Here is a 24,336-nt window from a genome sequence, read left to right as displayed (position 1 = left end):
CTATTATGCATCGCTCCCAGCAGGTGTTCTTAGCCAAACAGGAGTCAGAACACTGAGGCTTGCTGTGCACTGCAGGAACCTTTCCTTTAGTCCTTATTTTATTATTATTTCTACTGTGTTCTTTCTGACTACCTCCAGCAGGCTTTTGGTTTTTTCCAAATAAGCTCTTGTATGAAATGCTAACATTCTACCTCGTTAATAGATTGAACCATTTGGCTGACTGCAATAAACTTTATAATTTACTGCATGATTAACAGAAAATAGCAACAGCTTGCTGTGTCGCATTATAATTCTGGCCCTGTCATTAAGGCCCAGCGAACGACGCGACATAATGTAAATGGGAAAGAAAAAAAAATGATTTGGGAAAATAGGGATGGGATTGAAGATGTGGATTATGATTTTGCTATTCCAGGGCATCTGTCACTCAAATGTACATACAGTATGTATAGTATACTAGGTATACATGTGTGTGTGTGTGTGTGTGTGTGTGTGTGTGTGTGTGTGTGTGTGTGTGTGTGTGTGTGTGTATGTATATGTGTGTGTATATGTGTGTATATGTATTTGTGTCTGTGTGAGAATGATTGTGTGCGTGTGTGTGTGTGTGTGTGTGTGTGTGTGTGTGTGTCTGTGTGAGAATAATTGTGTGAGTGCATGTGCGTGTGTGTGTGTGAGTGCGTGTGTGTGTGTGTGTGTGTGTGTGCGTGTGTGTGTGTGTGTGTGTGTGTGTATATGTGTGTGTGTCTGTGTGAGAATAATTGTGTGAGTGTGTGTGTGTGTGTGTGTGTGTGTGTTTGTGAAAATACACTGCGAAAACTGTGTAATATATTTTCACAAGGGGTTCACTTAGGATTTTAGGTTATAAATAATACATGATTGTATGGTGTGAAGGAGAGTCACAGTTTCTGTCTGACATTACATTTTCTATCTATCTATCTATCTATCTATCTATCTATCTATCTATCTATCTATCTATCTATCTATCTATCTATCTATCTATCTATCTATCTATCTATCTATCTACATTACATTTGTTCCCATTGTTATATAAATATATTAACACACATTAGTCTTAGATGACAACATCCCTCTACAAGTTCCTGTGTAACTAAGTATATTAATATCATAATAAGAAGTTCTATTACGATAAACCTTTACCTTGCAGCCAGAATTACAGTCAGAGCAGAAGAGTAATTAAACTGTAAAATTAATTAACCTTCTGATTAGTCAGAATCATCAGTCATTAATAAGTCATCAGTGCTGCGGTATTTAAATACGTTTCTCTCGACTTTTCTGTGCTCACCAATAAATGGTATAACTCAGTAACACAACCGTGTACGTAAAGCAAAAAATAGGGAAGTGGAACAAAACACATTTACATAATTACTTGATGACAATGCATTGTAGATTCCTGCTACATCAATTTTGTTGCTGTGAAGAAACAGAGCTGATCTTGCTTTTATTTTCTTCTTCTTTTTTTTTTTTTTTAATTTCTTTTGCTTTATATATTTGTCACAAGTCTCAGGAGACTCTAAAAATCATCACTGTGATATCTGAAGCCAGATATTTTCTATACTTAGACATTAGGCCTCGTTCGGATGCTAGTCCATCTCAGGGAATAACGTGATCCTTTCATAAATGTTAAACAAACCTCCCCTTAAATATCATTTTAGTGCATCAATGAAAAGCTATTTTTATTTATTTATTCATTCATTCATTTTTTACCCCTTATCCAAACTTCTCGGGTCACGGGGAGCCTGTGCCTATCTCAGGCGTCATCGGGCATCGAGGCAGGATACACCCTGGACGGAGTGCCAACCCATCACAGGGCACACACACACTCTCATTCACTCACACACTCACACACTACAGACAATTTTCCCAGAGATGCCAATCAACCTACCATGCATGTCTTTGGAACAGGGGAGGAAACCGGAGTACCCGGAGGAAACCCCCGAGGCACGGGGAGAACATGCAAACTCCGCACACACAAGGCGGAGGCGGGAATGGAACCCCCAACCCTGGAGGTGTGAGGCAAACGTGCTAACCACTAAGCCACCATGCCCCCCTTTTTATTCATAATTAACTGTTATTTTAGATATATAACTTTAGAACAAATGCCTTTATATAAACCATTTCTAATTAATTAAATGACAAACAATACAACTGACAGAGCTGTGTGGTGAATTGAATCTTTCCTTTTCTTCACTCATCCGAATCGAGTATAGAATTGAATATGTTTGTAGAATAAATTATTTATATTTCCTTGAATTTAACTAATCTGAAATTGTAAACAGAAGGGCTGGAGTGTAACGTATAAACCAGAAAGCTTTAATTAAAGCCGCATTCACCTAATGCAGCCTCCGTTGATGTAATGTAAAGGGTTAACAGTCTAAAGCTGTAAACTGTTGTTCTCCTGGCACCAGTTTTAATTTAATATGATTTTTATTTACATGCGGAATTGTCACTTAATAAAATGGCTTTTATACTCTTATTTAATTATGCATAATTGGTTTTCTGCTTCACCCAAATTCACATAGTTTTTCTCTGTATGACTGCTGGCTCTGAGACATTTCATTAACTATGACTGAGTTCTCATTCTGTCACAAGGCACACACCAAAATGGCCAAAACGCTGCCTTGTACTGCCCTCTTGTGGTGATCACTAAACATTGCATGTTTTTAAAATATGAAAAATTTTATACTGTAACATTCTAGACTTGTGATATATGACGCACCCTGCTGGTTATGATGTAGTATTACTAATCTGCGTGTATTAGTGCTCGGTGGCTGTGTAAAGTCTGAGCCAGAAAAGTGATGGCTGCTTAAAATATGATAAATTGTATAGAAAAATAGTGTCATTATATTTAGTCCATACCAAATACGTACAACTCACCTTAACTTAGATTATTCAAAATATAGTCTTGGATGATGTTTACATCTATAAACAGGGTAGTTTATTGCAATTACATTAATTAAGTGCTAACTAACTGTGACTTTTTATGTGGTTTTGAGAAAGTGAAAATATGTAATGGCTCTGGCAACCTGTATGTGCAAATTAAGTATAACAAAAATAAAAAACAAACAATATATATATATTGTTTTTTTTGTTGTTGTTTTTTTGTTTTTTTCTTCATACGATTTATTAATTTCTCATGTCATATTTTATAATTTCTATAAAATATGAAATGAGAAATTAATAAATCATACTAAGGCTCACAAAATAAATAAATAAACAAATAGATATATAAATTAATAAACAAACAAACAAATAAATGAACAAACGAACGAACAAACAAACAAACAAACAAATAAATAAATAAATAAATAAATAAAGCAGGTGGTTACCTACTGTGTTATTCATCTAATCACATTCATCTAATCATAAATGTATGTACTAGAAATTCTTCCTACCATCTGCATTTAATATAAAGACTTGCTATTAGTATGAATAATTATTATAGGAGTGGAGGTTTTATGCGTTCACTTAAAGGAAATATTTCAGCCTAACACCACGGTCATGTTTCCCCACTGGTGTATTTTATCGGTTTGTTGTAGTATCGCTGATTCTAAATGATACCATGTGACCCAAACTTTATGAGTAAATGTAGTGGATTTCCTTTAAATGTTTACACCACTGACTAAGAACATCTTTAATCAAACCACTGCATTGTTAAATTGATTCAGTGCAAAATGTTGTCTTTTCAAAAGGTAAATTTGGTTTTGTTGTAAATAAGATACAGTACATTTTGAAGAATACTCTGCAGTAACATTGTACCATCCAGCAGTGACTGTAAACATTAAGGACTGATTATAAACTTGACTGCATACAGTTAATTTAAGCATCGATTGTGACTTGGTCAGCAAAGTTGTGATTATAAAGATGTTTTAGCTGAGTTAACACTATGTGCCTATCTGCCATCTGGGGAGATTGGCAATGCTGGCATTGCAAGTATTAGCATCTGTGCATCCAGCATTTTAATTCTAAATAGTGAATTTTAATGACATTTGATGAGTAATGAGCCTAATGAGGAAAAGATTTTCAGTTTACTTCAAGGCTCTTTTTTAAGGACACTTGCTGATTGTAATTAGCTTTGTCAGAGTGTGGACTCTCATAGTTCATGTGTGTTGGACCCTGTTAATACTTCACATCCAATCCATGGTGCATTCTTGCCTTATGTATAGTGCTTCTGTGGCAGCAGACTTTTACCAGACTGGGAAAGAGGCAAGCTGGCATATTCTGTGTAATGCTCTGGGAAATGTTCTGCTGACATCCATGTGGATCAGTCAAGAGTCAATATATATATGTCTTATGCAGTACATAGTGAGATAAAAGAATGTTCCTCCAGGCCCCTGGTGCTACATAAAGATATAGAGCTACATAAGACAACTCAGAACTGAAGGCTAAAAAAAAGTGTAAATTAACCAATTGGCATTAAAGTGCATTCACACAAACTTGTGCAAGACAAAAAATAGAGCGAACAGAAATATAATACTCTACAAAAAGATGTTACTTTAAGACTTACTATCTACCAAAACATTTTTGCAGACCAAGTAGACAACAAGCAGAATTTTCCTCAACAATCAGAACTAAACTGTTTCTCCAGTGTCACCCAATTGAGGATGAGTCTGGTTCCTCTCAAGGTTTCTTCCTGTTCCATCTAAAGGAGTTTTTCCTCAGCACAGTCACCTCATGTTTGTTCATTAGGGATATATACAAACACATTTAAATATAAGTCTAATATTAATCTTGAATCTTTGTATAATATTAATCTCTTTGTACTTTTTGGACTATAAATCTAATGTTCTGTAAAGCTGCTTTGAGACAATGTCTATTGTTAGACATTGTTAGGCACGGTGGCTTAGTGGTTATCACGTTTGCCTCACACCTCCACGGTTGGGGTTCGATTCCCGCCTCCGCCTTGTGTGTGTGGAGTTTGCATGTTCTCCCCTGTGCCTCGGGGGTTTCCTCCGGGTACTCCGGTTTCCTCCCCCGGTCCAAAGACATGCATGGTAGGTTGATTGGCATCTCTGGAAAATTGTCCGTAGTGTGTGTGTGTGAGTGAATGAGAGTGTGTGTGTGCCCTGCGATGGGTTGGCACTCCGTCCAGGGTGTATCCTGCCTTGATGCCCGATGACGCCTGAGATAGACACAGGCTCCCCATGACCCGAGAAGTTCGGATAAGCTGTAGAAAATGAGAGAGTGAGTGAGACTGAATCGAATTTATCTGACCTGTAAAGGCATTTTCTTTCCAAGTAATTGTTTTGTTCTGCTGAAATACTTATCTGGATCTGGACTTAATCTCTATGTCGGTGTTCGTTCACTGGTCCACAGTTTTCCTCTACATAAATACTGTGTGTAATACTAATATTTAAGATCATAGAGCCGAATGTATACCTATATGAAATGTAATGCGTTATTAACGTAGTAGGATTATTAGCAACAAGGTCTGCTTCATAGTCATTCATGGCAATCAGTCAATGCAGCCAAACATAACAGGTAAAAAAAAAACCTAGCACACGAGCATACAGTATACAATATGATATAAAGTGTACGGCAGTCCATTGTTAATCCCACAGCATTAATAAAGTGTCACACTGAAATGCAATGGTGCTAAAGCTCGAGCCGAATCCATCTGAAACAGAATAGTTTTGCCAATGCTGATTTAGATCTAATATTGGACTGTAACTTACACAAAGGCTAGTGCTTTGTCGATGCTGTTAAAGTTTTAGTACAGCCTGGACCGATCTATATCCCGGTGAGGAGATTAGGTTGCAAGAGAAATAAAATATGAAAGGTATAAATGACTATACGTCCTGGAAACAAATAAAATAGGGCAAGAAGTAAGAAGTTATAGAATAAAAATAAATCTGGAGAGTAAATGATAAACAGAAATATGAGGTTATTTTTTTTTATTGATTGACTTTACAGAATAAGTAAATGTATTTTTGGAGCTCAGTCTATAATTGTAGCAGACCCCAAGGATCTGAGGGAAAGTGCAAATGCAGATATTATTTACAAGGTTAAGATAAGCACAGTGTCGGACAGGTTAGGGATTGGTACATAAATAGAAGAAAAAGAAGAAGAAACCTTTATTTTGTCATGTAGACATTACACTCTCACTCACTCACACTCATTTTCTAACGCTTTATCCGAACTACCTCGGGTCACAGGGAGCCTGTGCCTTTCTCAGGCGTCATCGGCATCAAGGCAGGATACACCCTGGACGGAGTGTAGACATTACAGCAGAGTGAAATTCTTTCTTTGTATATTCTAACTTTGAAGGATGGGGTCAGTCATGAATGATACTGTACAGTGTCATTTGTTCAAGGGCACAACAACGGCAGAACTAGGGCTTTAACCCCAAACCTCAGACCGACAACCTGTCAGAGACATCAGTGACAAAATACAGTGACAAAAACCAGTGACAGAATCTAGTGGCAGAGTCTAGTGACAGAATCCAGAAATCTAAACCTAATAATCTAAAAAGTCAATAAATTCAGGAGCAGACAGATATAAACAGACTCAATCAAAAACAGGCAAACAAACAAATAAACAAACAAACAAACCAGGGGCAGTTCTAGACCTGTTTATGTGTGGCTCCAGCCCCCTGTCTGTGATCTCAGCTACCCTAAAACTATAAGTATAATTTTTACTTTCAAAAATAAAAAATGGACATGTCATCGATGGGAAAGAAAATTATTTATCAGTTTTATCCAAGAGCAAATTTTTTTACTTTACTTTTACGCGCGTGCTTTGTAGCCTTTCAAATGTGCGTCATCAGCTGTCTGCTTTATTTGGATGGAGAAGCACGGAGTCAGTCAGAGCTGGAGGCGTTTATCTATAACGTTAATCGGCGGAAAGCCACAAAGACGGCAACCAAAAGCAGTGAAATGTCACTATTCTTATTACCAGAGTTGTAGCACAAACAAAATATTAATGCAAACAATCCATTCAATACTAAATAAAAATAACATTTATTGATTTGGTCTTTGTCTTGTAAATATGTTTTTTTATTAATGACTGCATTCATTGGACACACTGTTTGTAGAGAATGCACACATACATGAACTGATTTGATTCAAGACTGACATCATTACATCATGCATAACATTTTGGTCTCCACTTTTGCCATTTTAAATAATACCATAACTTTTGGCTTACTGTGTAGTTATATATAATATATAATATAAAACTCTTCTTGTTTTAAATTCTCACTGAGGGCTAAAACCCCCTAAAGATGAAATCCTAGAACTGCCCCTGAAACAAACAAACAAACAAACAAACAGGTCCTATAGTGATTGCAAACAATACTCAGAAATGCAGTCGAGTGCGAATGTGACAGTTTTTTTTGGAGTACTACCAGATTTGCTGCTTGATTAAGGCCCTCATTATAAATACATAATTCATTAATAACATTAGAACATACATAATTAGAACAAACATAATTAATATTGTTACTGTTATTTGAAGATGGTATACACTGAATAGCAATGAGTGATGGAAACTTGCCAGCTGTTTCCTGTGAGAACCGCTAATTACTAAGTTACTTCAGACTCCTCAGACTCATGAAGCTGCTTTAACTCATCACATAATAATTATTCCCAGCTTGGTTGAGGTTCTAGAGCGATAAACCAATCACCTGAGTGGTTCAAACAGTATCACAAACAGGACTGGAATTAAAAAAGCTCTCTTTTATTTGTTACCTCACTTTTGCCACATAATTGTTTAATTATTAAAGACAAAAATGGATCGAACATCCTATACTAATTGCTGGAGTTGATGTTAAAGACTGCACGCACTTATAGAGATAAGTATGACATAAAGCATTAATCCCATTAGAATAATATTGTCAATTCAATTTATTTGTACAGTGCTTTTAACAATTCACATTGTCTCATAGCAACTTTACAGAAGTATCGAAACAGTTCAAAGTTTAAAATGAAGTCAATACATGTCTCAAGCATGCCAGAGGCGATGATATAATGATATCATCGTTATAGAAATATTATATATGATGTAATCATAGAATTATATTATATTATATTGTTATAATAAAATTATATTCATTTGTATTCAATAGTTATTAGTTTTTGATTATATCTAAGGGTGCACGGTGGCTTAGTGGTTAGCATGTTTGCCTCACACCTCGAGGGTTGGGGGTTCGATTCCCGCCTCCGCCTTGTGTGTGTGGAGCTTGCATGTTCTCCTCATGCCTCAGGGGTTTCCTCCGTGTACTCCGGTTTCCTCCCCCAGTCCAAAGACATGCATGGTAGGTTAATTGGCATCTCTGGAAAATTGTCTGTAGTGTGTGAGTGTGTGTGAATGAGACTGTGTGTGTGTGCCCTGTGATGGGTTGGCACACCGTCCAGGGTGTATCCTGCCTTGATGCCCGATGACGCCTGAGATAGACACAGGCTCCCCGTGACCCAAGAAGTTCAGATAAGCGGTAGAGAATGAATGAATGAATGAATGAATATATCTAAGCTAATCTGTAGTGGTTATATTTTTTCACACAAAAGTGAGAGTATACACTATAATAAACTGTAATATAAACACGTCTGTCCATTCATCTTTAAACATTTTAATTATTCTTAGTTTGACTTTATTATGTCTCTGGCTCTGCAGTTCCGGTCCAATTATCTGTGTTTGGCTAAATAAATAACATAAATTAATATGTGAATTAGTGTATTGCCCACAACAGAAGATCCGCTATTGAGTTTAAAACATCAATGGACAAACTTCTTTTTTAGATTGTGAAAGGATTTTCACAAGCTCAGCTACAGAAAAATGCAAGTTTGCATTTTGTAAGTCCCCATCTAGATCACCAGTCACAAAGCATATATCATTTAAATTCATACCATAATTTTGAGAGATAAAAACAAAATTTTAGCAATTTCCTTGAATTATGTCACCTAATTTGCCTGCATATAAATCAGTATGTTATTATTATTATTATTATTATTATTATTATTATTATTATTATTATTATTATTATTATTATTATTATTATAGAGAGTAAATTTTGTTAGTAAAATTTATCTCCTTGAGCAAAAAATTGCATAAAATAAAAAGATCTAGAAGATTTTAAATATTAAGATATTAACTGTGTGTAATTACAGTGTGTGATGTGCAACAAAATTACTTGTTTCTTAAAAACTGCTGTCAAGTTCACTCAGGGGGAAAAAAAAGGGAAATTGAAAAACCCGAAATGTTGTTAAAGCCAAATTTCACAATAGTCTGATTAACAAACTTTGCATGTGCTAATCTTTTTTTTTTTTCAAAGCTGATTTTTTCAATATGACAGTGGAAATGAAAGACTTTGGGGAAGTCAGCTAGAGTATGTTGAACATGAAAGCAAACTAACATTGTGCTGTATAGATTTACCCATTATAAAAAATAAATCCTAGGTGTGAATCAAGAACGTGGCTCATTTTAAAATAGATACTATAGGTGCTTTCGACATTGTTCTATAGTCATCTATTTTCCTATTAGACACACTCGATAAATGCTAAATATGTTTACTTCTGGAATAAATGCTACCACACGGAGTCAAGCACGTATCTCTATCCCCAAAGACACACAAAATAAGATAAGACTGCATGAACACTGCTAACATGTGCACACACCCACCCACCCACACACACACACACACACATACAGGATCCATATGAAGCAAAAGAATTAATGACTTCTGTTAGAAAGTGTGCAGTTTGTGGTCTTCACCCTCCCTGATTGTGCTGTATCATGATAAGGAGATGTAGGCTAGAGCCTGAACAAACATTTCTGCTCTTACTGTATTGCTTTAAATAGTCTAGGAATTAAAATGAAGTAACTATAATAATAATAATAATAATAATAATAATAATAATAATAATAATAATAATAATAATAATAAAAGACTAAATTTTTGGTCGAAGTGTACAAAAAGATGATATGAACTTGCTTCAGAACCTTCCAGTATTTAATGTTGTTTTTCTTTTCCTATTGTAGAATTTTACACAAATTCAAGCACAAAGAACACAAAGATATTTGAAGAAGATTCAGATCTTATACAATGACAGCAGATTTTCCACAGGTTTAAGCCACAAGAGAATGTGCAGTGTTGTCACATGTGCAAACATGAGCACAGTCATCATACAAAGTACAATTACAAATGTATCTTCACTTAAAAGTACTATTTGCTTGCAATTTCATCATCTCAAGTAGTTTCCTGATTTTACAAAAATAAAAAAAGGGAAGAAAAAGAAAAATCTTAACAAACCGAATCACAAATTTTGAACAAAAAACAAAACAAAACAAACAACCAAACAAACAAATAAAACAGCTAACTGAAGCATTTTGGGTTGCAAAAATCACACAACCACACAAACACACACACACACACACACACACACACACACACACACACACACACACACACACACACATAAAAATAAATAAATAAATAAATAAAATAAAAACCTCAGCGAAGTCCTGATTGGAATCGTATGCATTAATTATTATCTTTATCTTATGTGAATTGTCTACTATACAAGTCCATTTGAATTGGCTGCTACTGTATAAATAATTACATATATAAATGAGTGAATTAGATCAACCTTTGATTTGTAGAACAACAAACCCTACTGTCAGAGCGACATAATATAATACATAACATAATAAGCATCTTCTCAGAAACATCGATAGAGTTGAAAATTCAATACTTAAATATATAGCGATATAAAACAATTTATCAACTTGCATACTAAGTAAACAAAGTGAAGTAAGTAAGCAAGTGCAAAGAAATCAAATTCTCTGTGTTAATCAAACGCACTACAGATGTGGAAGATAGTAAAAAACAACTGAAGAATCCTGGAAGAAAAGATAAACAAGAAGAAGAAGAATCCCAATCCTGAGAATGGGTGGAGACTTGAGCATTCCGGCAGCTGCTGTGCCGATCTGTGGAGCTAACGTTAAGGAAATGACTGCAAAGCAAACATCTAAACCGTTTCAGAGAACAGTAAAAACGTAACAGGAGATAAAAGTGAAGAGAAAATCATATATCTATATAAACTGCTGAAGGTAAGGTTTCTTTTGGATTTGTGGTATAAACTGTTATATATAAAAACTGGTTAGTTCTGTATGATCTTTAATTGTGCAATTTGTAGCAGCAATTTGATTTGATGTGACTAATAAGTAAAAATAAGAAAAAATATATATAATTTTAAGGTAAAATATAAACACTGAGAAACTATTTAAAAAAAAGTATCCACTAACACTTCAGTTACATTACTATAAACAATACGGTCATTTCGATATTTGCAAAGTCTCTGTCTTAACACTTCATATTAATATTTAACAAAATCCCCCAGATGGCATAACTTGCAAATGTTATTTATTTATTTATTTGTTTGTTTGTTTGTTTGTTTGTTTGTTTGTTTGTTTGTTTTTTAACCTGCTAGTAGTCTATTCATTTTATCTGAAATATCTACAGCTATATCTTCTAGAATGCTTCTAGTTTTGGGCCTTTTTGTTTAAGATCTACCTACATATTTCCATGACGTTCAAGAAACTGAAAATTTTGTTAAGTTAAACATGTAGATTTTTGGACTGTGGGGTCATTCCAATTGCTTCAGCTTGCAATTTAGTTTAAAAAACAAACAAACAAAAAAAACTTTGCTTAGCAATGATGCATTGATTACCCATGTGTGGTTTGATCTTCATTTAAGTTCCAATTTTAGACAAAAACACAATTTCACTACACTAACAAGACACATGCAGTGGTAGTTTTAAGGTGTTTATCACACATACTGAGTAGTCTTTCACGATGCAGGGTGAAAGACGTAATTGAATCTTTAACCCTCTTGCACATGCTTTACCCTTCAAAATCTGCTTTCACAGGACCTTAAAAGAGACACTGTAGAGATGCACAAAGCTAGAAAAGGTTATCAAATCTTTTTCAGTAAGATACAGTAAATGGGGAATTCATGACTGTTGCTGCTCTCCCTAGGAAACCAACAACAAAACCTTATCCAAACTGTAAAACATGGTGCAAGTTTGGAGCTGATTTGCTGCCTTGAAACCTTGCAATCAATGAGGGAATAATGAACTCATGACTGTATCAATATATTTTACCACACAATGTGTCAGGAATCTCAGGTTAACAGTCAACCCTGAAGTTTACGAGAGGTTGGGTGATGCAATAACTGACCTAAAGCACAGAAGTAAATCAACTAAATAATTACCTAAAAAGAAAAGTTTTGAATTTTGGAATGATCCTGACCTTAATCCATTTTAAGAATGCTATTCAAGCAAGACATCCCACATACTGTACTGTATAACAACTTCACCTGCTTAATGAGTGCAAATGAGTCAAGGCTTAACATGTAATTTAAGTTCTAAATTAATCAAATATTCATTTACTGTGCATTAATATTAATGATAAAATAAAATAGTTTCTTTCTTTCACTTCAAGAATCTAATATTTTAAAAGTGTGCTTTTTAATGGTCTTAAACAGAAATACAAACATGCAAATTGCACGTAAGCTTTAGTACAGTATGTAGTGTAAAGACTTCACACCAGTGAAACGTATAAATAATAATCAATTAAAGTTGTTTCTTATTCCCTTTCAGGAGACCATGGAACTAGGACAGTATATAATTATTTGGATTTGTGCAGTGAATGTAGTTTGGGCATGTCCCCCGTCATGCCAGTGTAACAACACCAATACCGTTTGCATGGGCTATGGCTTAAAAGACTTCCCATCCTCTCTTCCAACAACAACAAAGTCTATACATATTTCATATACTAACATATCCTCACTGAAACCTGCTGATATTGATGCATTTTCTGCGACTCTGACAAAATTTGTTGTCAATAATTCAAGGATCAGGGAGGTGCAACCTCACACATTTGACAAGACGCGTAAGCTCACCACTTTAGTTTGTTCAGGAACTGAACTGGATTCACTACCAGAGGACCTGTTTCAGAATCTCCTCTCCATCACAGTGCTGATGCTGAATAACAACAAACTGAATAAACTCAATTCGTCGATGCTTCGTCCTCTTCGGTTATTGAAAATTTTAGACTTAAGCAAAAATAACTTGAGTTCTATTCCAGAGGATGCGTTCCAGGGTCTAATTCACCTGGATAAGCTCATGCTACAGAGAAATGGCATCAGGGAACTGCAGAATGGAACATTCCATGGACTTAGCAGGCTTAAATACTTGTACCTTCAAAATAACCACCTAAATGTGATACCATATAATGCATTTGATGACCTGGTTAATCTGGACACTTTGCATCTGCAAAACAATGTTATCACAAACTTACCAGCAGAACTTTTTGCTCATCAGCAGAAGCTCCAGAAACTCTACCTCTCTAATAATAAGTTGTCTTTCCTTCAGGAAGGCATCTTCTTGAATCTCTCTAATCTACAACACATCTCACTTTACCACAACCACTTACGGAGTCTGTCAATTAACACCTTTGGGCCCATGTTACTGAAGGAGCTGTGGCTGTATGACAACATGTTAACCCGGCTTGAGGATAATGTGTTTAGCAATTTAACCCATTTGCGACTTCTAGTGTTGAGCAGAAACCAGATCTCACATATCACTTCTGGTGTTTTCAATGGTTTGAATGAGCTAGAAGAAATTTCTTTGCACACTAACTGCCTGACGAGCCTCGATGAAAGAGTGTTCAGCGGCCTTCTGAAACTGGTCAAAATATCATTGGAAAACAACAAAATTCTGTCCATCCCAGAGAATCTTCTTGATGGTATTCCTAACTTAAACCATCTGGAGCTTCAGAACAACTCTCTATCCTCATTACCAAAGAAATTTCTAGACACCTTAACCAATGTTCACAGTGTGATGTTAACCGAAAATCCATGGAGGTGTGACCATGACATTTTACCACTTCAAGAGTGGTTAAAGAAATATCCAGATAAAGTCAGAAATGTCACATCCCTTGTTTGCTTTAGTCCTTTAGACTTGAAAAACATAAGTATAATAACGCATACTTTCAGTAATCCCCTTCAAATATCCATTCATACACCCGCAGGTAACTCAACAGTACTCTTGGAGAAAGAAGAGCTCATCACTGGTTCACGGGAACTGCATATGATCATCATTGCGGTAGTTTGCACTGTAGTCACTGTTAGTATTATCATCTGTGTTGTGTGCTGGAGCAGGAACAAACAGGACAGTCAAAAAACTGTAAAATAATGAGTTAACATAAGACTACAACCACATACAATGAACTGAATAACATTTATTATCTCGCTACAATCTCACCTTTCAAAGATGGCATCATGCAAGGCTCATGGAAAATCAGTTCCCATGCTGATTCTTGTCCACAACTAAAAATACGTACAATGAGCAAGTGAATATTAAAATTGGACTGTGGAACGATGGAAGACGGTGGCCAGGTTTGTTAATCATGTTTTCTTTTACAACATGTGGACAGCCAAACCTGGGGAAGAGATTATACCGGGATACACTATGGGAAGAAGACAAGCCAACGGAGGTGCTGTGATGCTCCGAGAAATGTTCGGCTGGAAATCGTGGATCATCACATTGATGTGAATGTTACTTTGACATGTACCATCTACCTCAAAATCGTTGCAGACCAAATAAACCTCTTCGTTGCAACAGAATTGTGTAATGGCAGTAGTCTCTTTCAGCAGGATAATGCACTCAAACACACTGTCAATTGTTCAGGAATGGTTTAAGAAACATAAAGTTTACAAGGTAGTGAATTGGCCTCCAAATTCCACAGATCTTAATTTGATCAAGTATCTCTGGGATGTGCAAGATCAGACAGACAAGTCTGATTCACGGATCCATGCGACTTGGCAACATGATACAACAACACACCTTCAGAGATCTTGTAGTGACCATGCCTTGATGGGTCACAACTATGTTGGCAACACAAAGGACACCTACAGACAGATGGTTTTGATGTTATGGATAACTCGTACATATCTCATTTAAAAGAAACCTCATGTAGTTACATTACCTAATTATTTTCTATATGCTTTAAAATATATGAAAATTGTGCATAGGTTTTGTGGACGCTAATACATGTAGTATGCTTAGTTTTGTGAAATGGATTAAACTAACATGATGAATTCTTATCAACACTCATGCTGTCATTTGTATTTACTCTAAGCTTTAGATATCAGAAAAAGTTCCTTCCAGCCTTCTAATTAAAGAATAGAATTCTGTGTAACACAATTACAAATACTATAGTTTATACTTTCTTATTATTTTATTCTCATTTTATTTTATTTTTATTTTTATTTTTTTTGCTTTTTTATACTTTTTTATATCTTTTATTCTTATACCGGAAAGTTGCATAAACCATTTCACTGCATATCGTACCCTGTATGTATGTGTATGTGACAAATAAAATTTGATTAGATTTGAATGATATATGAGTTAAATTTAAACAATATGACACTGGCTTATGGTTGTTAATGTTAGATATTATTTACACACTCTATTTACCATTTTAATTATTATTACTTGTATCATCTAAAGACTTTTATCTCAACTGTAATTTCATCATCACTGCAATCTCAGTTAATGGGGAATCTAATAAAAAGTTGAAAAATATTAGAAACATCATCTGATACGTTGTTGAGAATCCAGTGACTTTATAGCTGCTTTATAGCAGTTTATAGCATTCCATTAAAAAAAAATGTTTACATTTCACGCTCCATGGGTATATTAAGATGTACCATGTTTAACAATTCACTAATATATAATTATAGATATATTTAGGATATTTTCATTAAAAAATGCAATAGAAATAAATGTGTTTTTTAAAGACTTTCAATATGCTAATCTATGAAAGTGCAGTTTTTCAATACACAACTCTTATCTCTGAACACAGAAAAGGACCTGCCCACACTTCTTAGGGTGTTCATGTATACTGGGGCAGGAAGATAAACACATCATACTGCTGTATGCGCTGAAACGAGTCAATATTTTGGAGCAACAAAGTCTAAGGTAACTATTTTCTATGTATTACTGATAGACATGTACTATTTTAACTGACATGTTTAACTATCATACCAAATGGATACAAGCTTTAAGAGGTTAATATTATGAATTAATTTATTATTAAAGTTTAATTTAGATGACAAGAAGATATAGTACAGTATGTGTGGTCAATTAGCCTAGATCTGGCAATGCTGTGTAAGGAAATTAATATTATGGTGCATGTTCTTTTTATAGGAATAATGTGGATGTGAATCTGAAGTTGATTATTTTAACATAAGTAACATCCCAAAGTATATTATTTGTCTTATGTTATTAATAATAATAATAAGGTAATTTATTGATCCATAATGCAGTGAAACAGAATTTATGTGAAATAAGTTATCCTATTATAACCTACATTGCAACACACACACACACACACACACACACACACACACACACACACACACACACACACACATATATATATATATATATATATATATATATATATATATATATATATATATATATATATATATATATATATCTTGGAGTTAAGATAAACATAAATGTTACAGATCGATTGATGTTCACCCAGTACTTGTTGATTTATTTGCAGGTATAACTATGACAATATTCCTATATTTCTGCATTCTGCTCCATTTCATCTGTTCTTCTGCCACCGACAACAATAAGCAACTTTTTGACAAAAATGACAAAGTAATTCCTGAAACATTGAGAGATACAACCACAGAGGTCTTGTTTTCTGACAGTCAGATTTCTGTCATACCAAAAGGAGCATTTTCCAAAAACCCTCAGCTGAAGAAAATAAATTTTCTACAGACACTTACGTCTTCTATAGAAGAAGGTGCATTTGAAGGTTTAGATAATCTGGATACCATTGAAATTTCAGGTACCAATGTGTCATCTCTACCTGTTGGTGTTTTTAAAAATCTGACCAACCTTCAGAAATTGATTATGAAATCGAACAAAATTCAGAAGCTGGAAAATGGACTGTTTCGTGATACCAAGAACCTCGCAACACTCCGGTTGCAGGATAACCAGATTTCAACAATTGAAGAGGGAACATTCGATTACTCTGTGAAACTCTCAGAGCTTAATCTTGCAAAAAACAATCTTACTTCCATCTCGTCAACCCTTTTTTCAAAGCTCAATAAACTGAGAATATTTAGGTTGTATGAGAACCAACTGACAACAATGCCTGATGGAATTTTTAATAATTTACCAAATCTGAAGGAAATCTCCATACATACCAACAGAATTACACACATACAACCAAATTTGTTTCCACATAAAAAAACACTGACAACACTATCATTAGACAACAATCTCTTGACTGACCTATCACCTGATCTATTTTGGGGTTTCTCTTCACTTAAAACATTAACACTGAATCACAATCAGCTCACCGCTCTCGATCCTCTTCTTTTCACAGAAACACTTAAAATGAATGATTTATTTCTAAACAACAACAATATTACATCCTTACCTGCTGAGATTTTTCAGTCACTGAAGCAGCTTAAGAAATTAGACCTGTCCTCGAACCAGCTTTCAGAGCTTTCAAATTTATTTGATGGACTTGAGAAACTTACGGAGCTCAATCTTCAGAATAATCTCATTGAATCACTGAAGCCTGAAGACTTTGCAAATCTACAATCTCTTTCTTCCCTTAAACTGGATAACAATAAGCTAAGATTCATTCCAAAAGACGTCCTTGGTTCTCTGCCAAAATTGAAGAAGATATATTTGAACAACAACACATGGCACTGTGACTGTAAACTGCTGCCCATGTTCAAGTGGATGACTGAAAATACGGAAAAGATAAAGTCTTCTTCTAATGAGGTTTGCGAGTACCCAGAGGATTTGAAAGGCCAACGAATCACCTCCTTAAATGAAGCCCAACTGATATGTCCCACAACAATTGTTCCAACAACTCTGTTACCAACCACAATTACCTTATTATAATAACTACCACATTTGTAGCCAATACAATTACAGAAACATAAGGTTTACAAGGTGGTGAATTGGCCTCCAAATTCCACAGATCTTAATTTGATCAAGTATCTCTGGGATGTGCAAGATCAGACAGACAAGTCCGATTCACAGATCCATGCGTCTTGGCACCAGATACAACAACACACCTTCAGAGATCTTGTAGAGACCATGCCTTGATGGGTCACAACTATGTTGGCAACACAAAGGACACCTACAGACAGATGGTTTTGATGTTATGGATAACTTGTGCATATCTCATTTAAAAGAAACCTCATGTAGTTACATTACCTACTTATATTCTACAGTATATGCTTCAAAATACATAAAAATTGTGTATAGGTTTTGTGGACGCTAATACATGTAGTATGCTTAGTTTTGTGAAATGGATTAAACTAACATGATGAATTCTTATCAACACTCATGCTGCCATTTGTATTTACTCTAAGCTTTAGATATCAGAAAAAGTTCCTTCCAGCCTTCTAATTATAGAATAGAATTCTGCGTAACACAATTACAAATACTAAAAAAAACATCTATATACTATCAACAATATAGTTTTCTTATATAGTTTTCTTATATAGTCTATACTTATTATTTTATTCTCATTTTATTTTTTGCTTTTTATACTTTTTTATATCTTTTATTCTTATACCGGACAGTTGCATAAAGCATTTCACTGCATATCGTAACCTGTATGTATGTGTATGTGACAAATAAAATTTGATTTGATTTGATTTGATTTGAACGATATATTAGTTAAATTTAAACAATATGACACTGGCTTATGGTTGTTAATGTTAGATATTATTTACACACTCTATTTACCATTTTAATTATTATTACTTGTATCATCTAAAGACTTTTATCTCAACTGTAATTTCATCATCATTGCAAACTCAGTTAAAATGCGGAATCTAATAAAAAGTTGAAAAATATTAGAAACATCATCTGATACGTTGTTGAGAAGCCAGTGACTTTATAGCTGCTTTATAGCAGTTTATAGCATTCCATTAAAAAAAAACTGTTTACATTTCACGTTCCATGGGTATATTAAGATGTACCATGTTTAACAATTCACTAATATATAATTATAGATATATTTAGGATATTTTCATTAAAAAAGCAATAGAAATAAATGTGTTTTTTTTAAAGATATCCAATATGCTAATCTATGAAAGTGCAGTTTTTCAATACACAACTCTTATCTCTGAACACAGAAAAGGACCTGCCCACACTTCTCCACACTTCTTAGGGTGTTCATGTATACTGGGGCAGGAAGATAAACACATCATACTGCTGTATGCGCTGAAACGAGTCAATATTTTGGAGCAACAAAGTCTAAGGTAACTATTTTCTATGTATTACTGATAGAGGTTAATATTATGAATTAATTTATTATTAAAGTTTAATTTAGATGACAAGAAGATATAGTACAGTATGTGTGGTCAATTAGCCTAGATCTGGCAATGCTGTGTAAGGAAATTAATATTATGGTGCATGTTCTTTTTATAGGAATAATGTGGATGTGAATCTGAAGTTAGGGGGTGCACGGTGGCTTAGTGGGTAGCATGTTCGCCTCACACCTCCAGGGTCGGGGTTCGATTCCCGCCTCCGCCTTGTGTGTGCGGAGTTTGCATGTTCTCCCCGTGCCTCGGGGGTTTCCTCCGGGTACTCCGGTTTCCTCCCCCAGTCCAAAGACATGCATGGTAGGTTAATTGGCATCTCTGGAAAATTGTCCGTAGTGTGTGAATGCGTGAGTGAATGAGTGTGTGTACCCTGTGATGGGTTGGCACTCCGTCCAGGGTGTATCCTGCCTTGATGCCCGATGACGCCTGAGATAGGCACAGGCTCCCCGTGACCCGAGGTAGTTCGGATAAAGCGGTAGAAAATGAATGAATGAATCTGAAGTTGATTATTTTAACATAAGTAACATCCCAAAGTATATTATTTGTCTTATGTTATTAATAATAATATGGTAATTTATTGATCCATAATGCAGTGAAACAGAATTTATGTATATAATTTATTATAATTTAATTTATATATATATATATATATATATATATATATATATATATATATATATATATATATATATTTTTTTTTTTTTTCTCTTGGAGTTAATAAGACAAACATAAATGTTACAGATCGATTGACGTTCACCCAGTACTTGTTGATTCATTTGCAGGTATAACTATGACAATATTCCTATATTTCTGCATTCTGCTCCATTTCATCTGTTCTTCTGCCACTGACAACAATAAGCAACTTTTTGACAAAAATGACAAAGTAATTCCTGAAACATTGAGAGATACAACCACAGAGGTCTTTTTTGCTGAAAGTCAGATTTCTGTCATACCAAAAGGAGCATTTTCCAAAAACCCTCAGCTGAAGAAAATAAATTTTCTACAGACACTTACGTCTTCTATAGAAGAAGGTGCATTTGAAGGTTTAGATAATCTGGATACCATTGAAATTTCAGGTACCAATGTGTCATCTCTACCTGTTGGTGTTTTTAAAAATCTGACCAACCTTCAGAAATTGATTATGAATTCGAACAAAATTCAGAAGCTGGAAAATGGACTGTTTCGTGATACCAAGAACCTCGCAACACTCCGGTTGCAGGATAACCAGATTTCAACAATTGAAGAGGGAACATTCGATTACTCTGTGAAACTCTCAGAGCTTAATCTTGCAAAAAACAATCTTACTTCCATCTCGTCAACCCTTTTTTCAAAGCTCAATAAACTGAGAATATTTAAGTTGTATGAGAACCAACTGACAACAATGCCTGATGGAATTTTTAATAATTTACCAAATCTGAAGGAAATCTCCATACATACCAACAGAATTACACACATACAACCAAATTTGTTTCCACATAAAAAAACACTGACAACACTATCATTAGGCAACAATCTCTTGACTGACCTATCACCTGATCTATTTCGGGGTTTCTCTTCACTTAAAACATTAACACTGAATCACAATCAGCTCACCGCTCTCGATCCTCTTCTTTTCACAGAAACACTTAAAATGAATGATTTATTTCTAAACAACAACAATATTACATCCTTACCTGCTGGGATTTTTCAGTCACTGAAGCAGCTTAAGAAATTAGACCTGTCCTCGAACCAGCTTTCAGAGCTTTCAAATTTATTTGATGGACTTGAGAAACTTACGGAGCTCAATCTTCAGAATAATCTCATTGAATCACTGAAGCCTGAAGACTTTGCAAATCTACAATCTCTTTCTTCCCTTAAACTGGATAACAATAAGCTAAGATTCATTCCAAAAGACATCCTTGGTCCAAAATTGAAGAAGATATATTTGAACAACAACACATGGCACTGTGACTGTAAACTGCTGCCCATGTTCAAGTGGATGACTGAAAATACGGAAAAGAAAAAGTCTTCTTCTAATGAGGTTTGCGAGTACCCAGAGGATTTGAAAGGCCAACGAATCACCTCCTTAAATGAAGCCCAACTGATATGTCCCACAATAATTGTTCCAACAACTCTGTTACCAACCACAACTACCTTATTAATAACTACCACATTTGTAGCCACTACAGTTACAGATACAACTTTACCACTTATAACAACACAAATCACCACTCAAACAACAGTCACCACTCCATCCCCAACCACCACAATAGAAACCACTCAGCCTACAACTATACAACCCACCACTTCCCCTTCTACAACAGCTCTTATGACAACAGTCACCACTCCATCCCCAACCACCACAATAGAAACCACTCAGCCTACAACTAAACAACCCACCACTTCCCCTTCTACAACAGCTCTTATGACAACAGTCACCACTCCATCCCCTACCACCACATTAGAAACCACTCATCCTACAACTACACTCACCACTTGCCCATCTACAACAGAATTCCTTACAACCACTGCAACTTCAACTACAGTTTCCACTACTGTAGCAACAACAACGCCACTGACTACTCGAACCACAGAACAAACTACTACATCTACAGCATTAACAACTACACTTGCTACACCCTCTACCACACTCAGGACGTTTGTGGGTACTAGTTTCTCCACCTTTCAGCCGCAATATTCTGGGGAATTTTCTTCCTCCCTAGCAGACAGAGCATCATCATGTAAGACCTTGTTAATTTTCTACACAATAATGTTGGCAATAGAAATCTGCTGTACAGCGGTACTTGCCAAATTCACATACACACTTTATTCTTTGCTCAAGGAAAGAGAAAAGCATTATTGTACTATCAGCCTCACACACTTTTCTTACACTAAATCTTTTACATTCAAACCACTCCAAGAAACAGAGTCTGTGGCTCTATGACACTGTGGTTATATGAGAATTCTTGACTTTTATATAATTTGTAGTTACAAACTAAAATCAAATCCATCTTATTGGGGGAGGGGGTTGGGTTTGTTGAAGAGTGTTATAGTCAGTATAGTTTGCAAGAAAGATAATGCCTTCATGCTACCACTACCACTGTGTCACTGACAGCCTCCACTAGGCAAGTAATTTCCAAACTACATAGAGTTTTCCTTCATTTAAATACTATTTATTGTTTTTGTTTCCCTATAAGAGCCAGAGAGAGAGAGAGAGAGAGAGAGAGAGAGAGAGAGAGAGAGAGAGAGAGAGAGAGAGAGAGACTTTAAATCACCATTAGAATAAAACCTGTGGTACGCTAAGCTTTTTTTGTAATAATGTAAAAACCATATAAATATGGTGTGTGTGCATATTATATCGCCTACATAAGTATGTGAACACCTGACAGTCACACTTATGTATGGGTCTGTAGTAGCTTTAAGATCTTCTTTCACCTGAATTATGCTTTAAAATCAAATTTGAACTGATTTGAATGATCAAACCTGTTACACCATGACAATGCACTTGTGCACAAATCAAGCTCCATGAACACATGGTTTGCCAAGACTGGAGCAAAAGATCTTAAGATCTGAAGCCTGCACAGAGCCCTGACCTTCATCCCACTGAACACCTTCTGAATGAACTGGAATACTGACAGCACCCGAGACCATCTCTTCTGACAATGGTAACTGACCACACTAATGTTCTTGTGGTTAAAGGAGCAGAAATCTAAAAAAAAAAAAAAAAGGCCATTCTTTGATATCCAGAGATCTGGCAATGTCTAGAAGACATTGGGTTGTTATAACAGCAAACAGGAGACCGACTTTGTAATCGGATATTGTACAGCTATATATGGGTATGATCATCTTGTGTTTGCATACTGTACATTTGGCCACTGCATTGACTGTCCATCCTGTTCTGCATGATTGTTCTACATTGTTTTGTGACCATACAAATCACAGTATATGTAACTCAAAAATGTTTAAATTTTATAGAATTTGTTAACACTTAAGAGCATACAATGTAATGGATTTGTCTGTGGTTTATAATATCTGTATTGTCACCATTCAAGTACAATTGTGTATACTACATATACAGTACTGAGCCACACATCTGTACCATGACCTAAGCACCATAATATTAATATTATATTATCATTGGTGCATGTTGGTATGTCATTAAATAAATTAACATGAGTCATTTAATCCTTTCAAATTTTTCAGAATGCATTTATTCCTGGAGGTCAAAGTAGAGTCCATTTTCAACACACACGTGCACACACACGTGCACACACACACACACATTTAAAGACATACGGTACTCAGTCACAGCTATTCACAGGGGCAATATTTAACTATTCCACTTGCCAAAACAGAGAACTTAAAAGTACAGTAACTTACAGAGTGAGAGGACACACAGAAACACAGCTTAGACAGAGCTCCGGGCTGGACCAGGGATAATGGAGCTGTGAGGCGGCAATGCTACCAGCTGTCCCATCATGCCACACCGCACTCACATAATGACATTTTTAGGCAGGGAATGAGGAAACTGGAGGCAGGCTTTGGTACAACTTAAAATGTGTTCTATTTTATCTTTCTCTTTGTAGCAATTCTACTGTATCCACACACACATATGCACATAAACAGCTCTAAGCTTCTTGTCTCTGTCACAGCTCACTGAAACTTAGAATATGTGTTAGCTTAATTCCCTGTGAGCACACACTCCTTAACAATTGCTTTCTCCAGCTCCGTCCTCCATTCTCAAACCAGTGCATGGGCACACCCCTGATTCCACATGCCCCCATTACCTGACTCAGGCCGGGGACTCCTGCTAAGAGAGGAAATCCACCACAACTCTCTGTGCCGCAGGTCTGTGGACCGTCTCTAGTGTTAAAAGGCTGAAGTTCCAGAGTCCAATGGTTAATCCACACATTGGCATCTTTCATATAGTGGAGTGAATGGAGCAGGGAGTGGCCTTAACAGA

General features: G+C 35.5%; 3 protein-coding genes across 6 annotated transcripts; all 3 read left to right on the top strand.

The window, feature by feature from the left end:
* Positions 1-8,223: 8,223 nt before the first annotated feature.
* On the top strand, positions 8,224-18,405 carry LOC113647650 (leucine-rich repeat-containing protein 15-like). Its single transcript, XM_047813292.1, has 2 exons — positions 8,224-8,269; positions 16,592-18,405. The coding sequence occupies exons 1-2, from the start codon at positions 8,263-8,265 to the stop codon at positions 17,956-17,958; spliced, it is 1,374 nt and encodes a 457-aa protein (XP_047669248.1). The 5' UTR covers positions 8,224-8,262; the 3' UTR covers positions 17,959-18,405.
* Positions 10,582-15,231, top strand: LOC113647649 (leucine-rich repeat-containing protein 15-like). The gene is made up of 2 exons (XM_027154490.2): positions 10,582-11,061; positions 12,613-15,231. The coding sequence occupies exon 2, from the start codon at positions 12,619-12,621 to the stop codon at positions 14,206-14,208; it is 1,590 nt and encodes a 529-aa protein (XP_027010291.2). The 5' UTR covers positions 10,582-11,061; positions 12,613-12,618; the 3' UTR covers positions 14,209-15,231.
* Positions 15,915-23,563, top strand: LOC113647648 (carboxypeptidase N subunit 2-like). Of its 4 annotated transcripts, XM_027154489.2 has the most exons (4): positions 15,915-15,996; positions 19,206-19,331; positions 19,501-19,694; positions 20,177-23,563. In XM_027154489.2, exons 3-4 carry the CDS (start codon positions 19,688-19,690, stop codon positions 22,315-22,317), a joined length of 2,148 nt encoding a protein of 715 aa, XP_027010290.2. In that variant the 5' UTR covers positions 15,915-15,996; positions 19,206-19,331; positions 19,501-19,687; the 3' UTR covers positions 22,318-23,563. The 4 variants fall into 4 exon arrangements, with proteins under 4 accessions (XP_027010290.2, XP_047669244.1, XP_047669245.1 ...); XM_047813288.1 differs by lacking the exon at positions 19,501-19,694; XM_047813289.1 differs by lacking the exon at positions 19,501-19,694 and having other exon boundaries at positions 15,972-15,996; positions 19,241-19,331.
* The last annotated feature ends 773 nt before the right edge of the window (positions 23,564-24,336 follow it).

Source organism: Tachysurus fulvidraco, chromosome 5, assembly GCF_022655615.1.
Source record: "Tachysurus fulvidraco isolate hzauxx_2018 chromosome 5, HZAU_PFXX_2.0, whole genome shotgun sequence".
Classification (NCBI taxonomy): Eukaryota; Metazoa; Chordata; class Actinopteri; order Siluriformes; family Bagridae; genus Tachysurus; species Tachysurus fulvidraco.
The sequence above is the reverse complement of the archived record's forward strand: the minus strand, read 5'-3'. Positions and strand labels throughout refer to the sequence as shown.